This window comes from Camelina sativa, chromosome 13 (assembly GCF_000633955.1).
Source record: "Camelina sativa cultivar DH55 chromosome 13, Cs, whole genome shotgun sequence".
Classification (NCBI taxonomy): domain Eukaryota; kingdom Viridiplantae; phylum Streptophyta; class Magnoliopsida; order Brassicales; family Brassicaceae; genus Camelina; species Camelina sativa.
This window is the reverse complement of record NC_025697.1, coordinates 2,880,214-2,897,578: the sequence shown is the minus strand read 5'-3', so window position 1 is coordinate 2,897,578 and position 17,365 is coordinate 2,880,214. Positions and strand designations below refer to the sequence as shown.

General features: G+C 36.3%; 7 protein-coding genes across 7 annotated transcripts in view; 3 read left to right on the top strand and 4 right to left on the bottom strand.

Annotated features, from left to right (window-relative positions):
- Window positions 288–3,235, bottom strand: LOC104734745 (E3 ubiquitin-protein ligase XBAT33). The gene is made up of 10 exons (XM_010454381.2): window positions 2,827–3,235; window positions 2,679–2,738; window positions 2,399–2,470; window positions 2,142–2,311; window positions 1,883–2,043; window positions 1,718–1,776; window positions 1,578–1,624; window positions 1,340–1,483; window positions 1,155–1,243; window positions 288–1,069 (listed from the first exon to the last, which is right to left on the bottom strand). The coding sequence occupies exons 1-10, from the start codon at window positions 3,001–3,003 to the stop codon at window positions 504–506; spliced, it is 1,545 nt and encodes a 514-aa protein (XP_010452683.1). The 5' UTR covers window positions 3,004–3,235; the 3' UTR covers window positions 288–503.
- Window positions 3,562–6,497, bottom strand: LOC104734744 (homeobox-leucine zipper protein ANTHOCYANINLESS 2). The gene is made up of 7 exons (XM_010454380.2): window positions 6,394–6,497; window positions 5,223–5,738; window positions 5,066–5,140; window positions 4,782–4,991; window positions 4,544–4,703; window positions 4,078–4,445; window positions 3,562–3,991 (listed from the first exon to the last, which is right to left on the bottom strand). The coding sequence occupies exons 2-7, from the start codon at window positions 5,721–5,723 to the stop codon at window positions 3,674–3,676; spliced, it is 1,632 nt and encodes a 543-aa protein (XP_010452682.1). The 5' UTR covers window positions 5,724–5,738; window positions 6,394–6,497; the 3' UTR covers window positions 3,562–3,673.
- On the top strand, window positions 7,991–9,896 carry LOC104734741 (RHOMBOID-like protein 3). The gene is made up of 5 exons (XM_010454378.2): window positions 7,991–8,409; window positions 8,595–8,758; window positions 8,865–9,028; window positions 9,123–9,373; window positions 9,466–9,896. Exons 1-5 carry the CDS (start codon window positions 8,060–8,062, stop codon window positions 9,578–9,580), a joined length of 1,044 nt encoding a protein of 347 aa, XP_010452680.1. The 5' UTR covers window positions 7,991–8,059; the 3' UTR covers window positions 9,581–9,896.
- On the bottom strand, window positions 9,871–12,051 carry LOC104734742 (protein IQ-DOMAIN 14). Its single transcript, XM_010454379.2, has 2 exons — window positions 11,560–12,051; window positions 9,871–10,809 (listed from the first exon to the last, which is right to left on the bottom strand). Exons 1-2 carry the CDS (start codon window positions 11,920–11,922, stop codon window positions 9,973–9,975), a joined length of 1,200 nt encoding a protein of 399 aa, XP_010452681.1. The 5' UTR covers window positions 11,923–12,051; the 3' UTR covers window positions 9,871–9,972.
- LOC104734740 (tapetum-specific protein A9) lies at window positions 12,460–13,156 on the bottom strand. Its single transcript, XM_010454377.1, has 2 exons — window positions 12,850–13,156; window positions 12,460–12,673 (listed from the first exon to the last, which is right to left on the bottom strand). Exons 1-2 carry the CDS (start codon window positions 13,109–13,111, stop codon window positions 12,660–12,662), a joined length of 276 nt encoding a protein of 91 aa, XP_010452679.1. The 5' UTR covers window positions 13,112–13,156; the 3' UTR covers window positions 12,460–12,659.
- On the top strand, window positions 13,703–15,212 carry LOC104734739 (RING-H2 finger protein ATL3-like). Its single transcript, XM_010454376.1, has 4 exons — window positions 13,703–14,134; window positions 14,415–14,548; window positions 14,830–14,938; window positions 15,177–15,212. The coding sequence occupies exons 1-4, from the start codon at window positions 13,703–13,705 to the stop codon at window positions 15,210–15,212; spliced, it is 711 nt and encodes a 236-aa protein (XP_010452678.1).
- LOC104734738 (BAG family molecular chaperone regulator 3) overlaps window positions 16,506–17,365 on the top strand; it is a 2,811-nt gene continuing 1,951 nt past the window's right edge. The window contains exons 1-2 of the mRNA XM_010454375.2: window positions 16,506–17,005; window positions 17,100–17,356. Coding sequence (XP_010452677.1) covers window positions 16,795–17,005; window positions 17,100–17,356 — 468 coding nt within the window. The 5' untranslated portion in view covers window positions 16,506–16,794. The remainder of the gene's footprint in view (window positions 17,006–17,099; window positions 17,357–17,365) is intronic.

Genomic DNA, 17,365 nt, shown 5'->3' with positions numbered 1-17,365 from the left:
TCATTTTCATTTGATTTTTTTTTTTCTTCTTTCTTTTTCCTCAATTTGATTTGAGAAATAACAAAAGTAATACGAGTATTTTAAGTTATTTATTAGCAGAGGAGAAACGGACGTGGACGGTGGACTTGTGTGGTCAGATTTTTTCTCATACAACAAGAAGTAAGAACAGCTATAGGGAAGCCATTGAGTTTTGTAATTATTATCAGTATTCTCTTTTTATAGTTTTGTTTGACTTTCTTTTTCTTGGGTTGAAAACTATACTTCAACAACAGATGAGTCCAATGATAAAAATACAAAGATTTTGCAAACTGACCCCACTATTATGGTGATAATTACAAATCTTTCCACCATAATTTAATAACTGTAGCATCTCTCCAATAATCAAAACAAACCTAAGAAGAAGACTCTGTGTGGCTCATCCCATTTTTAAAAGTAAGAAATGATGGAGACATAGGTTCTCTCTCTCTTTCTCTGTACATAGAAATAATGTTTATGTGATCAAGTCAAGCATTGATCTCGGAGTTGCATTGGTTCTCTCTGCTGCAGCTTCTTCTTCCCCAGAACATGCTTGAACAAGTTGTTGTCTTCCCAAGCCTTTGCCCTTCTTCTATCTTCTCCTGCTCACTTGCTGTTCTTGTAGGAGAAGATTCGTCGTGTTCTTCGCTATGTCTCTCTGTCCCATGTGTCTCAAAGTTTGGACATGTTCCTTCGTTGCAGGTGCACATTGGAATGTTCACTGAAGGGAATGGGCTACATGTTACAGGACAGAACATATCAGATGAAACCGAGGCTGCCCTGGTCTTAGTGCTACGCTGCTCTGTTGTTGGGCATGTTGGTGATGATTGATCTGTTGTGTCACCCGTGTGAAGCATACACGGTGCACAGAACCCGAGTGAAATTGGTAACTTCATTTCTCTGGTTTGGGAGCTTGGGAGCCGTTTAAACGACACAATCCCGTGTCTACAAAGAGGGCAAGGGATTGACCCGGGCGGGTCAACTGTCACCGAGGGAACATTGCTCGAAGAGCATAGGTATAACGCACATCTCACACATAGCTGATGCTCACAACCTGAAACACAAAAACCACCAACTCTTTAGAGGACATTATTAATAAACATCTCTAAAAGTGTAATGACAAAAAATTTAAACCGAACCTTCAGCAGCAACTGTGCATGTTCTTTCAAGGCAAACCGCACATATATCGACCTCATCTGCGATGGTTGCAGACTGCAACCCGAACTCTCTGCAAGTAAATAGTCAACAAAAAGAGAAATCACCTGAGTCATATTTGTGGCCAGAGTTTTGTCCTAAAAGCTCAGATGTTGGTTTCTTTCATTACCTTGCAATGTTGAGTATACTCAAAAGGGGCAATGATAAGTATTTAGAATGAGGAAACGTTGGAATGACGACATCCGAAATTGGCGAAAGTAACGGTTCTAACCAATGACGACTCCACATACGTGCTATGTCAATAGGTAGCCACCTACAAACATTTTTTTAAAAAGGAAAGTTTTCATCCTAACAACAGTCAAATTACATGAAATAGAACATTAGAATGTTGTGATGGAATAACTTACCCGTTGCAGTTCAATGTCATCTTTCTTGCACCTCTGGCAAGAAGAATCTATTGAGAAACAAAAAAAATGGAGATTCTCATCACTCTTTGTATCCAAAATACCGAAGCATAAAGAATTAAACTTAGTAGTATTGTTCTTACCTGACAACATTTCAGATTCCCACCACAAGCGGCATAGTGCAACGGAGTGCTTCCTGCTCCTGAAACAGCAATTAAGAGTTTAAGACCAAGATTGTCATCTTTGGGAGCATTATAAATATACTCCTTTAGTCAGGAAGATAAAAATGGCGGGTAGAGAGCTGAGACCAATCATATCCATAGATGTTCCATAATGAAAAGTCACAGCGGAAACATTCGCTTCGAGATCAAGCAAAAGCTGCACACAGTCAAATAAACCATTCAAGGCAGCCATGTGAAGAGCTGTAATTCCACCATCAGCCGCCTTATTAACAAATTTAGACAAAGCGCTGCACCATAAAACAAACTATTATCGTTGGAGCTAACTATACAATCAATCCAAAATAAAAACCTTGCAAACATAGAAGATCGATTCGAAACAAAAAACCTTTGCTCGGATTTGTTTTTCGCAGTGACCACTACACCAGTCTCAGGAAGAGAGTTAAATTTATCACTAGGTACAAAGTCAGCCAAGACAAGTCTAATACATCTGGCATGACCATTCACAGCAGCGAAATGAAGCGCTGTTCTTCCAGCTAAATAATCAGCTCTAGTAACCTTGACAAAAGAAAGATTTATAAGACGACATTAAGTGACAAAATCGTATAGTTGTCTTTTCAGCTAGTGACTAAAAAAACAACTCACATTGCATCGGAAAAGCAGAAGAGTTTGCACAACTTCCCAATGTCCATATCTACAAGCTTGCATCAATGCCGTCTGAAACAGAAGTAGTAACCAACTTAGGATGTTCCTAGCTTTTTAGTGGATTCAGTGTAGGACTCGAATTGTTAACCATAGACTTAGCCTAGCAGCTCAAAACTTAGCCAAAGATTTCACATCTCACTAATTGATACAAATCCTTAAATCAAATTCCAATCGAAAGAATCGAACTTGAATCCATGAATCTAGGCTGAATCTCGAATACCTGGCCGCAATAATTTCTGGAATTCACATCAGCTCCATTCTCGAGCAACAGCCCGACAATCTAACATCACAACAGATAAAAAAACGAAAACTTTACATCAAAAACAACTAAAGAAGCAATCAAAAGAACTGATGAAAAAGAAGGGAACCTCGTTATGGCCTTTGGCAGCAGCGAAATGCAAAGGAGAATTGAGACCACCGAAAGTAGAATACTTGGCGAGACAAGGGTTACAATCAAGAAGCATCTTCGCCTCCACGAAATCCCCATCTCTCGCCGCCGACACCAATCTCTCGCCGGACGCCGAACACCCAAATGAATTCCCCATTTGTTTTTTTTTTGTCTCTCTCTCTCTATCTATCTATCTTCTTTTTCAACAGATGTGAATCAAAACTTCAAATTTCAATTGGATGTGACGATTAAATTAGGTCAACCGTCGTGGAAAGATACAGAGAAGAAAGAATCTGGGATTTGATAATTTAGATATATTGAATTACTGAAACAGCACGCGAACTCTCTCTCTCTCTCTCTCTCTCTCTATCTCTTTAGTTTTGTCTGTATGGAGACAAAAAAGAAAGACAAAGGAAGATGCAGGCGAAACATAAACCTGTATTTACCATTTTACCCCTAAATCTCCACTTTCACTTGTCCCACTCATCCCACGTGGCGTCTTTGTGATTCATCTTCAAGTTTGGCTTTTCTTCATTTTATTTTTGTTTTTGTTTTGGGATTAAATCATAAGGTTTACTTGTTCTTATTAAACAACCATATAAAGAAGAAATATGAAGCTAGATATTAAAATTGGTGTCATATAAAGACTGTTTTATATGATCTAGGATATCGTTATCATTTGGATCCATTAGCAACATATGAAAATATATCAAACTGTAAGATAAAATCCATGATCACCATTTATTTGTTATCTTTTTAAAGTTCATATAAACAAAGTTCAAATAAAACAACAACAACAACAAGGAACTTTAGAAGCCTATAAAGCTTTAGGGGTTGACGGAACCGATATTTTGGACATTTTCTAGAGTATCATCAATCATATTTCTCATAAACTCCATCAGCTTATCTGAATCTGTGAGAATGGTTTGATTGATCTTTACCTGACATGCAGCCGACAAGAAAATTTCTTGTAATCCATTTGGTATTATCGTGAATCCGAATGGTAAAATTTCGATGCGTGACAAATCTTCACCGTTTATTATAGCTGTAAAACATGGTGCTTCTATGCAAGCGTAGATGATCATTGCTCCTGATGCTTCATAGTATGTTTCTTGAATCAAATACCATTCTTTAGGACCATTGCACTGCAATATAATTAAGTAATTTATGTTTATAAAAAACTGCTTAAAATCCAAACAATAGAATTAAATCATATGAATTAGCTACGTACCTCAATGCAGAAAACAGAAACTTCATTCCCTGGATTAGGACATCTTTTGATACGAATTAATTCTTTCATATCTTTAACAGATGCTAAATTTTCCCATATATCTTGTTTTTTTGCACGGTTAATCAATCTAAAAAGGATTTCTTGGGTAACTTGCATTCTAGCCATACCAGTAGCGCTAACAAAACCCCAAGGGATCCCATTCATGTCTCGACTTTCCCTGGTGAACATTCTTATGTTATGAACCGAAAATCCAATTGTACTAAGGCGCTTCCACTTTTGTCTTGTTGTCCCGCAAACTCCCGTACAAAATATGGAAACCATCCATGTAGATAGGTTAAGCAAATTGGTATGACAAATTGGGCCACATACTACACAAGGTCCAGCAGTAAACACATGGTTAGTATGAAACCAAACTAAAATAGTTGAGCAGAAAAAAAAAAGAAAAAAAAAAATCTTGTTTTATTACTTTGAATTTGGTGACCGATTGAGGAAATCGAAACAGACCAAGTGTTGTAGCAATGCCTTTGAAGAGCGGCAAGCCATCTATGTGCACCAAACCTTGAATTTGAACTGAAATTCTTTATGACTTCTTCTTCTTGATAAACCCAGTGGTCGAGAACGGTTACCTACATATGATAATTGAATCAAATTATAGCTACTACCATCACATATATATAACTAAACTCGATTGAAACTGAATATACCTTGGAGATACCGTTGGCTATTTGCTCGACAAGATATCCAGAAGGAAATCTCATAAAATTGGGGCGTGAATGTCGTGCATATGAGCTAAAATACATAGAGATATCTACGATAACCCATGTATTATTTTCTATACGCATTGAACGCCGAAGAAGTTTCACATTCCGAGTTTGAATTAAAGGAGAGATTTGTTGCACAAAATTCACATTAATCTACAATTATAAAGATTAAAAAGATCATTAATTGTAAATTCCTGAAATTAAAAAAAAAATTATGTGTTTTGTACCATTTGAAAGACTCGGTTATGTGATTCCAAAGACACATCTGCGATGATTGATGGGAAGATTTTTTGCCAACTTACCTAATTATACGAAAAAAATATAATAAAGAAAAGGAAAATTGTATATTATTATGATTTTATATATATAGCTTGTCACACTTACATGATTCGTAAGATTTTCCACAAGCAGTGAAGCATCAAAGGGGACCATTGCATAAGCTCTTGAGGCCTCATGCACAAACCCAGGTGCGTTTCTGGCATACCAAGGAAAAAAATTAGAGTAGTACTCGTCAAGATTGAGTCTGTCGTTGCATGTCCACATTGGATTTCCTTGCCTTGCAAGAGAAATGACTTCTTTAAGCGAAAGTGACGTCATAGCCACCACTGCGTAATGCCATTTCGTCAAAGATACACCAACCACAGGATATAGGTTTATGAACGAATTTAATTTCCTTATAAAACAAGTCAGTGTATCAATCTCTGACCGAAGAAGAGCATTCTCCAACCACAGCTCATTTTCTTCGGTTGAAACGATGGGCCCACTACAAGATATGCAACTAGATGTATATGGAGTGGACAATGCATAAACCATAGCTTCATTTTCTGTTCTCAGCAAATCGTTTTGTTGCTGTAGAAAAATCCTCGTTTGACGAAGTTGATACATCTTTAACCTTTGAATCTATTATAGTCATAGGAAGAGAATAAATTAGTCAAACAACAAGTTTTCCTTTTATTTCTTTCTTACAACCAACAAAATTCTAGAAAATGTAGCCAAGATGGAAGCATAACTGAAGAAATTGAATACTTTTTTTTTTTTTTTGAACTAAAAAGAAATTGAATACCTAATATTGTTTAATATGTCAAGTTAATAATCATTGGATCACACTTGTTGGTTAAAAATTTAATTTCACAATCATAAAACCTAAATTGAAAATACTTAAACCCATAGTCAACGATTTAATAAATTGTATACAGCTTGATGATTTTTCACAAAACTTCTCAGATGAAGAATTTGTAGATCTCTGAACATTCAGCTAGTTTGTGAATGATTGAGAATTCTTTGAAACGATTAAAGAAAAAATAATACACATTAATTGTATTTTAACCCAAAACATCCCGAAACATGTGCAAAAAGTATTGTTGTGCTATACGAAGGATCTATAGTAGCCAAGATAAAAGCGTAATGCATGAAATTCATTATATGATTTTGCTTAACATGGCAAATATCTAATCAATGGATCATAATAGTTGAGTAAAAATTGTTTGTAACAATGAGAAAACCTAATTGAAAAGATATGAAATTTTAGTCAAAGATTATCAAAAATTGTATATACCTTGATGATTTTACAGAACTCCTCAGAAGATGAGCTTATAGATCTGAATTCTCTCAGTTAGTTTCTGAGGGACAGAGTTTTCACTGAAACCAGTACATATATATAAGATAAAACTAATACACACTAAGTTTGAACGGTTACGAAGTTAATAAAATATATTTCTTCTTATCTTTATTAAATGATACCTTCACGAGATTCATATTTTTTAGACTAAACAAAGACAAATGTTCATCAATATTTATGGTGAAACTGGATTCCTTATCAAAAAAGTTTTTTTTGTATTTAATGATTATTTTAATCTTAAAATCTATATAAGCGATGTCATAATAATAATTAATTTAATGAGTATATTTCTTATGTTGATATATAATAGTTAATGTACTAAGACATATAGTATGATTGATTATTGGGAATGCATTTGCAACCATCTATATATGTATTAGACAGAAAGGCAAGATGAATCTAGCAATAGAGTTTGGAAGCTCATGGAAGAAGGTCATCCCTTTCGGCTTTGTGTCCATTACACGTCTTTCAAATGATAGCTCTCATCCTACAACATTGCAAAAGATCAACTACTTCTCAGTGGATCCGATCACCACTAATTGCAGAGGCAACAACCATGCTCCAAGCCATGTAAGACGCCCACAACCTAGGTTTCTAAAACATTTATGTCGCTTTAGATTGTAAACAATTAAGCGAAGCCATACAATCAGAGATTCCGTCTAAGGAGCTCCATGGGGTAATCTTTGATATCCTCAATCTATCCGCTTCTTTCAAGCAAATTAGGTTTTTTTCGTTACTCGAAGTTATAACCAAGATGTTGATGTGTTAGCTAAGCAATCTCTTAAAACTCATGTACCGGATCCGGTTTAGACCCCCTTCTAATTGAAATCACTTGGTTTGCACACACACAAAAAAAAAAACACTTATCCCATCATAAGCTACACATAATTGGTATGGTTATATTCCCTAACTTCGGAGGAATTCTACTCATGTGCAAGAGGTAGAGCTGGCTCTAGACTAAAACCGGTTAAGCGAGGACTTATTAAGGCGCTAAATAGTTATTTGGACATCATTATTGCAGTGTATAAGTTCTTGATTTGTGTTCTTAAGTTTGCTTTCAACAGTTTTTTTTTATGGACTAAAGTTTTTGGATTTTGAATTATTAAAAGGTTATAATGAGCCTAACCTCGTAGATTCCTTGGATCAGAATACTTTGTATGGTCTCTTTTCAAATGTCACGCCAACAAGTAATGTCTATGTATAACTGCAATTTGGTAGCAAATGCAGTTTCAAACTCATACAATTAAAGATGTTAGACATCACAGCATTAGCGTGAAAAAAAAGGCAATTTGGGGAATCCAGCGCACGTTATTTAGATAGATCAGTTACGATACAGTGTGCAATAAACCAAAAACACACGTACCACAAAGAAACGTGTATGACGTATTAACATTAACACGTGTAATTATTTAATTAGTTAATAGAAAACCCACTTCTCTCACCCACTCTCTCTCAAATTAAATGTTTTTAATTTTTTTTTTTAACTCTTCTCTCTTTCTTAACCTTACCGCCCCCTTCTAATCAAAAAAAAAAAAAAAAAAAAAAACCCCCAAAAAAAAAAAAAAAATTACAGAGAAAGGAGAGAGAGAGATCACTAATAATAATGGCTGTCGGAGATGATGATCTGGAGAACCGAATGTCGGCGAAGGATAGAGGGATCGGAAGCAGAGGCGGTGATCGGAATCGAATCGGACCACCGCCTATGCCTGTAGCTTTATCTTCGTCGTCTGCTGAATTTGCCGACAACGCCTTGTCGTCGCAGTGGACGTCGTGGCTTGTCCCTGTGTTCATTGCCGCCAACGTCGCGCTCTTCGTTGTTGCTATGTTCGTTAATAACTGTCCGAAGCATTTCGAGTCTCACCGTCTACGTGGCCACTGTGTCGCCGATTTCCTTGGAAGACTCTCCTTCGAGCCTCTCCGGAGTAATCCTCTCTTTGGTCCTTCTTCTCACACGTACGTTTCTTTTCTTTCTTTCTTTCATATTCCCAATTTAGGGTTTGGTCTATTATTACGTTTTTTTTTTATGCTCTGTTTCTGTCGGTTACTATGTCATCCTAGGAGGAATCATTGATTTTATCCCATTTAGGGACTGGTTTCGAACTTTTATTGATTAAGTTTTGATTGATATATACTTGAAGATTGGAGAAGTTAGGAGCACTTGAGTGGAGCAAAGTTGTGGAGAAGAAGGAAGCCTGGCGTCTTCTTACATGTATATGGTTACACGCCGGTGTTATTCATCTTGCAGCTAATATGCTAAGCCTTGTATTCATTGGTATTCGCCTCGAGCAGCAGTTTGGTTTCGGTATGCATTCTCTTGATTGATCTAGTCTAGTCTTCTTTCTAAGTTAATGTTACTTCTGTTGTTGTTAGGAATCCTGAATCTTGGTTCTGTAATTTTTTGCTTGCAGTTAGAATTGGAGTTATATACGTGTTATCAGGAATTGGAGGGAGTATACTGTCCTCGTTGTTTATCAGAAACAGTATCTCTGTTGGAGCTTCTGGTGCTCTTTTTGGCCTCCTTGGCTCAATGCTTTCTGAACTTTTCACCAACTGGACTATCTACTCCAACAAGGTGAAAGATACAAAAATTAATCCATCATGTTGGTTCATGATCTGAACAAACAAGGTTAATAATTGACTTTGGTTTTGGTTTTATTTGGGTGCAGATTGCTGCACTCCTGACGCTTGTGTTTGTCATATTGATAAACTTGGTAATTGGGATTCTGCCTCATGTTGATAATTTTGCACATGTGGGTGGGTTTATAACGGGGTTTCTCCTCGGTTTCATTCTGTTGGCTCGTCCTCAGTTCAAGTGGTTAGCAAGAGAGCATATGCCACAAGGCACACCACTGAGATACAAGTACAAGCCTTACCAGTACCTATTGTGGCTCCTATCTCTCGCTCTATTGATTGCTTGGTAAACTCTGCTGCATTCACTCTCTCATTTTATTTCAATGTAATATCCCAAATTGTTCAATGTTATACCAAATGTTGTGGGGTTTTGTGCAGGTTCGTGGTGACGCTGATGATGCTATTCCGAGGAGAAAACGGTAATGATCACTGCCGTTGGTGCCGTTACCTGCGCTGTGTTCCCACCTCAAGATGGAGTTGTGATGATATCTGATAAGTAAAAGCAACATGTTTTTACTTTGTAAATGCATATATATGTTCAGCGTTTATCATTTAATTCTTATGTGTGTGTGACTTTGTGAAGCTTTTTACCGGAAAACAAAAGAGAGGGAAATAGTTTGTTTAATAGGAAGGGTTATTATCAATCAATCTCATTGCTTTTTAAGTGGTGATTTCCACGTCTTGACTTGACATCACTTCAAATTATTGAAGTTTTTTATATCAGACAAGTGTGGACCCTATAGCTTTGTTGTTAAGAGTTTTGTACCGTTGGATCTAGTCAAATGAAAATACAAAACACAGATTGATCACTGTCTGTCTGTACTGTACTCGTGTGTCCAAATCTAAGTTTTACACATTCCACTCATATTTTTTTCATCCTTTCGACTATTGAAAGTAAAGAGGATTAGAACTGAAAAACGAAGTATACATCTTCGATTTCTCACATTGGTTTCGATCTAACCCATCAGAAACTCCTCTGTAACCCGAGATCCCGTTATCCGAACGCTGATCAAAAGATCGCTCTGCAGCGGCTGTGTAGTAATAATACTGTCCCTGTATAGACCTCTTGTAGCCACTCTCTGAAGTTAACTCTTGTAGCCTCTGTCTTGGTGCGCTTTGTGACCGGACTTTTGCTCTGTAAGACTCAGTGTTAGCCATGTAGTTAGGGTGATACCCAGAGTAGTACTCGTACTCGCTTCTCTTAGGCGTGAAGGGAGTTTTTCTCCTTGAACCACCACTGCTGCTTCCTGTTCTAGACCTTAATTGTGGACTGCTCTCCACACTTGTTGGAGCCATAAGGGATCCTTTTTTCCTTGGTGACTCCCTTGCGTGAGGCTTCCAAGTGTCGACTTCTAGGATCTTGTCATCATCTTCATTGTACTGTGGTGCGTTCCATAAAGTTTCATCTGTCCTCCATTGGTCTAATAACCGGCTCGAACCCATCGGTGAACGGTAGTGGTCCATGGCAATGACTTTGCTGTATTCAGCCTCTGAAAGGCGTCGTGCGTGTAAAGATTGTGGGGAAGTTGATGGGACCATTGATGTTGACGAGTGGAATGAGTCAGAGACGTGTGAAGAACGGGACGCTCGAGCTCGAGCTTGGAGCCGAACCAGTGTTTGCATCCGACGCAGCATATCAGCCGTTTGTTTCCTTACTATGTGTCCCTTCACTAATGCTTGAAGCTTCACTAACGCCTTCAATGCTCTCAACGCCCTCCTCGCCTGAATTAACAAAACATTTTTTATTACACACCTAATCCAACCCACAAAGTAACATTATACGTAGTTTCCCAACCAATATCAATTTCTTCTGAATGGTTCAAACCTAACAACTACAAACCTATCAACTATCAATTTATAGAAAGAAAAAAATAATAATTAATAATAATGGTTAAAGCTCAACAAAAAGCTTTAAAACCCATCTGTAGTTTCACTTTTGCAGTAAAATACATTTAGGACTTTTCAGAAACTATACTAAAAAAGGGATAAAAAAGGAAAAAGGAAACAACTTGACCTTTTCTTATTATTACACATGTAACAATTGATTCTTAAAATTCTGAATTTTCGCACTAGTATAGAAATAAGCCCTAAAGCTAAATCCAGTTAGGTAACATTTTGGTTTGAGATGATGAATATGCATATTTTCTGGGACCAAACAGAGAATTTGTGTATATAGACCATTAAATAGTGTCGGTAGAGAATCGTATCGGATTCTAACAAGTTTTCTTTGGTTTCATTTATTCATTCATTTGTCTCCTTTCATAGTCTTATTCCGGGGACCAATACAAACAATACTCATTGTTTATATTTTCAATAAATATTTCAGTTTGGGGTTAAGTAGAGAAATCAACATCAGCCAGCTAGCTAGTTCCACACTTGGCTCAATAAATTTGTTTTTGAACCAAAAACAGAATTAAAGATTAAAAGTTGAGTTTAAAAGATTAAATTTAAAGTAGTAAGTAATTAACTAACCAAGTAGCCACGAAAAGCGGATTGAATCTTCAACGCCGCTCGATAATCTTGAGTCCACCGACGATTACTCCGACATGTTTGAGTCGCCGAGGAGTTTCTACCGCCATTGGTGAGTCTCACGACTTCCGCCGCCGCACGAGCAGCAGCGAGAGCTGCCTCAGCCACCGCAGCTGTAGCAGCCGCGACGGCTATCGCATGCTTATCGGCGTCTAAGCTGTCTCCATCCCCACGTCTTTTGCTTGGATGAGAAGACGAATCATTCGCCGGATGTGTGGATTTAATAGTAGCGAAGCTCCATCTTCGTCTGTTGGGTGCTGATTTTTCTTGTTTCTTGCTCCCAAACAGTCTTCCGAAAAAACCCATTCTCACTTCACTTCATTGCCTGAACTGAAATTTCTCTGAAGTTTCAACGGCTGTGGTTTTTTTTGTTTTTGTTTTTTTAAGTATAAAAAGACAATATGGGAATGGAGAAGCCAAAGCGAGTGTTGTGTAATGTACTAATGTTGCATTTATATAGACTAGAGTGATCTTAGGTCATGCGCGTTGGTTACACGCGTTAATTCAAGTCAATGAGTCCGGTCCGGTCCAATCCAAACCAAAGCTTAAGTGAGTGTGTAACACGGACCTTTAAGCTCGCTCACACGCGTTATTACGGTAGGACATATTTTGATCCAAAGTCAATTATAGTCAATGGTTCTATGGCTCCGGTCCACTCCAAACCAATTCTCTCGTTTGGTTTTGGTTGCATCAAACCAACATTTTAAATTTTGTGGATGTGAATATTATTTCTGAATCTATTGGTAGTTTTTTACTTTTGAATTTTGAATTGAGGGTATGCCTGAAGTTGCATATGTAAAACTAACACGCCTGTAATAAAAGCAAGACTTATAATGATGCCAATTATAGAAAATATTTTGTAATAATGGTGAAAACGATATTTAATAGATCTGTCATAAGTATTGAACAAACCGAACAGCAGACCAAATTCAAAACAAAAACATCAAATTTCAAATAGTGTATTTCTCATTATTCTTTATTTTTATTCGTCTTGTCTTTTGCAGACCGAACTCCCCAAATCCTCGGAACTGACCGTTGCTGAACTAAGCACTTATACCTACACAGTTAACAAAACAATAGTCCCAAAATATTACAATGACAAACAACAAACAAATACTATAGACTAACTAATCAATTTACAATTCTATTATTTGATTCAAATATGTTTAGATGGAATTTTAAAAAAAAACTAATAATCTAATGAAAAAAGGTTCAATTGATGAATCATCTTACCACAATCAAAAGAGGGGAGGTTACAAAGAGAGGTAAGTGTGGTGGCTGCTCGAAGAGCGTTGCAGATACAGTCTTTGTTGGTTGCTTGGAGGGCAGCACAGCAATTTGAGTTTGGGGCTGGACTGACTGCACCGGGCAGAAGCAGTGGCGCACACACTTGCACATTGCTCAGCTCGTCTCTGCATTGTTGGGCTCGAACCGTAGGTCCGGTAGCCAGAAACATGACAACGAGAATAGCTGCAAGGAACTTGAGAGATACCATTCTAATAAGCTGTTATATTTTTTCTTATTGTGTTTTTTAATTAACTTTTAGATAGGTGGATTTCATCTATATTTATAGAATAGAAACATATATGTAAAAGTTTTCAGCTTCGAGAACAATTCGGTCATGAAGTGAAGTGATGCTTCATGTGATCTTGGTCTAGTTACTTCACAAGTTGTCCATGATTAAAAAAAATACTAAAAGGTAGGGGAGAATAACAAAGTGTGTGATGGTGTGAGTTTCTTTTACAGATTTTTTTTTTTTTTTTTGTCGTCATTTCTTTTACAGATTAAATAAGATATTACACTAATTTATCATTCATATACCAGGCACAAGCTCTCAAAATAGTGAATATAATGCTTAATTAGTGGTTGATGCTTAATAGATCAACAGGAGTTAGTACGTAATATATTTTATTACGTGTAGTTAATTCGTTTCTCGCATATTTTCATTAAAACATATTTACATGCTCTAATTAAGAGACTCAATCACGACAATAATATAACGAAATCGAATGATACATATAAAAAAGCCATGCCACGAAACAAAAATTAGTGAAGAGAATATCTATTTCCCAAATATTATAACAAGATGGGAGATTCACAAAGTTCTAGTGGATACCAATACTTGTTCGGCGAAGCTGATGAAATCACTAAGAGACTCGAGGAGTACCACAGAGAACGTGGTAGAGTCGATGATTATCCAGTGCCTGTAGACAATTCTCCTATGATTAATTATCACCTTCAAAACCAACCTATAATCTCTACCCATTATTATAATCCCATCTCATCGGAACACTATTACTCTTCACAAGACATTTCTCGTTCTGTTTATCATCGTCAGTTTCAAAACCAACCTAACACTCGACATTGGCTATGCTGGAAATGTTTGATATGGTGGCTAGTCTCGATGCTAAGACGGTTGTTCGTACCAGGACCAAGTTCGAGATCAATACATACACCGATGTCCTTTAACGCTTATCCACATTCACTTCCAGGTCTATCATCTAATTCAATCCTTTTAGTTGTTTTTCAATTATAAAAGTATTAAAGTATGACTATTTTTGATCGATTCGTCCACTAGAGTAGACTGAACCAAAACCCGGTTAAGTCTAATTATCACGGTTAAATTAACCTTTTAATATACGTTTGCAGAACGATTTGGGGATCAACCAAACGAATATCCAATCGATGTAAGAATATTATACTTTTCCGTATCCTTTTCTCGCCTGAAAATTTAATATTCATTCTTACCGTTATATCCAATTATATTTTGTTGAGTTATTTTCTGTAATTTAAACTAGCGGATACAAGAACGTGAAAGAGTAAACATAGGTGGAGGAGGTGAAACAGTAAATGTAGGTGAAGGATTATTAACAGAGAGACAAATTTCTCAATTACCTGCCATCAAGTTTCAACCTTCTATCGAAGATAAACAGTAAATTACTATCTTAATTTCTCTTGTTTATATTTGTTGTTTCCATTAAACATACATGTTATTCTGATTCCAAAATTGCATAGCCTTATTATATTTTCACCCCACATTAAGTTTTTAAATTTTTTTGAAAAAAAAACCCATGTAAGTGGAGAAAAAAAGAACCACGCCACGCGTGAGGTAAAAAAAAAAAGATAAGCTAGTGTAAAAGTTAATACAGTTTTAATTACATAGATGCTGTTAAAAATTAATAACAACACGAGTGGGGAAAAAAATCAATACAGGTGTATGGTATGCCACTTAGATTTTGCTGTTGGAGAGAAAATAACTATTCTACCCTGTACTCACAAATATCACAAAGATTGCATTCGTAAATGGCTCCAAAGCAGCAAGGCTAGTACCGAACTTTTCCCTTCTTTTTTTTTTTTTCTTTCTTTTCTTTTCTATTACGAACATCAAAATTGCGAACTATAGTTTTATAGTTTTCCTTAATGTTTGGTTATTCAAGTTCTTATATTTGTTATAGAAAAAAAAGAAAAAAAACACCTATTGAATTGCTATATTTTTTTTCAATAATACTAATTACTAACAAAAGTATCCTTTTTTTTTTTTATCTCCCTCACTCTTGCAGCTTTGTTGCGTTTGCAGAAGGGAGGTGGTTGTATGACATTATCTTTGAAGCCTTTGATCAACGAAGTTACTCTTATCTTTATCTTTCTTTTCTAAGTATACATCTTTGACTCAATTTTAAAGACATATTCAAACGTTTTTTAAGATTTAACCAAACATATATGTAAAAATAATAAAGTCAAAATAAAGAAAAGAAAGGTACATACTACATATTGTTAAACAACTTTAGGAGAACTTTTGTAAGAAAAACATGAAGGAGTCATGGCATATCAAAGGTAAAGAAGCCATTGTCATTGAAACGAACAAGTCTCTAGCTTAAACCATTCTTGTCTTTACAACATGTTCAGCCAGAGTGGGTTCGGTAGAGTTGTCCCAGACCCCGGAGGCCCAAACCATAGTCAAATTAAACTATATGAAGAAAAAAAGGTCACATGAAAGGAAAAAACAAATGGTCCTACAAAGTTGGGCCTGACTGGCTTATTTTGAATATTTTTTTCTAGATGTCTTGTCCGTAAGCTGTTGTTTTGGAGTCTTGACACTGAAACTCATGTGGTCACCACAAAGTGACACACTGACACATGTTGTAGATTGCTAGTGGACTGGATTATGGAAATTGCCATTTGTCGCTACAGAGACTGTTTTCACAAAATAAGAGGAAGATACATAGAGATAGAGTTCCATGGTACTGCCTTGGTAGGATCTGTTTTATTAGCAATAAAATTTTGGTAACTGACCCAATTCACACGTCACTAAATTCTCCTAAACACACAAATACTGAGAATTGCACTTTGGTTGTGTGTGAAATTAGTTTATAGGCCAAAAAAAATATTTGTCAGGTCTTTCAAGATTCTGTTAACCTGAGAAATGTATAACAAACAAAGTAACAGAGCCAATGAATTAACAAAACTAAATCTAACAAAACTTCCTAAAGAAAAAAAAATAAGCTGTTGAGTAAACGCCAAATTTTACTATATACTTCACATATACGCAAATTACGACCCATGATACATTGTCTAGTAATTTGTGACAGTGATCGTTGTTTTTGAGCTTATACTAATGTGGTGTAGAAAAAATAAACTATATATTCAGTAACAACAATATGTTTGATTTTTCTCATTGACATTGACACAGATGGGTGTATTTAGAATGGAGACAACCAAACTGATACAGAACATTGGGAGAAAAAAAAAATTAATAATACAAAGAAAAAATGTGGGAATCATAAAAATATTCATAAAATATATATGTGTGATTACTGATGATGAGACATAACAACAATACCATTAGCTGTCACTCTTTTATTTTATTTATGATTTTTTTTTTTTTATAAAAAGAGTTGCAAGAAAAAAAATATAGCATTTACTTCACTTTGTTCAGACGTTTCTTTATTCTTCTTCTTCCTTCTTTCTTCATCTTCTTGATCGTGTTCAGAAATCATATTCATCACCTCTCTCTCTCTCTCTCTCTCCCTCTCTCTCTCTTATCTCTCTCTCTTATCTCTCTCTCTACATTTTGGATTCTTTATAACATGTGAGATCGATCTCTTTATTTTTGATCAAAGACGAGTTAGAAGAAGAAGAAGAAGAAGAAGAAGAAGCAAAGAATCTTGTTAAAAGAATATGATGAAGATGAAGACAGGATCGTCGCCGACGTCCGTAAGCGGAGGCGGTGGCGGTGGAAGTAGTGGTAATGAGTGGGAGTACCGACCTGGAGGAATGGTTGTTCAACGTCGGACGGATCAGAACTCCGAATTGCCACGTGTCATTCGTGTCCGGGTCAAATACGCGTCGGTTTATCACGAGATCAACATCAATTCCCAATCTACCTTTGGTAAACCAAAACCAAAACCCACCACACACAATCCAACTATTTCCTTTTTTTCGAGTTCGGCATTTAATTTGGTTTTGTTGGTTGAATGAAACAGGAGAGTTGAAGAAGATGTTGTCTGACCAGGTGGGACTTCACCACGAAGACATGAAGGTTTTGTACAAAGACAAAGAGAGAGACTCGAAGATGTTTCTTGATCTTTGCGGAGTTAAAGATCGTTCAAAGCTTGTTGTTAAAGAAGATCCAATTTCTCAGGAGAAACGTCTCCTTGAGAAAAGGAAAAACGCCGCCATTGAAAAAGCTTCTAAATCCATCTCTGATATTAGTTTAGAAGTCGACAGGCTCGCCGGACAGGTATCTATG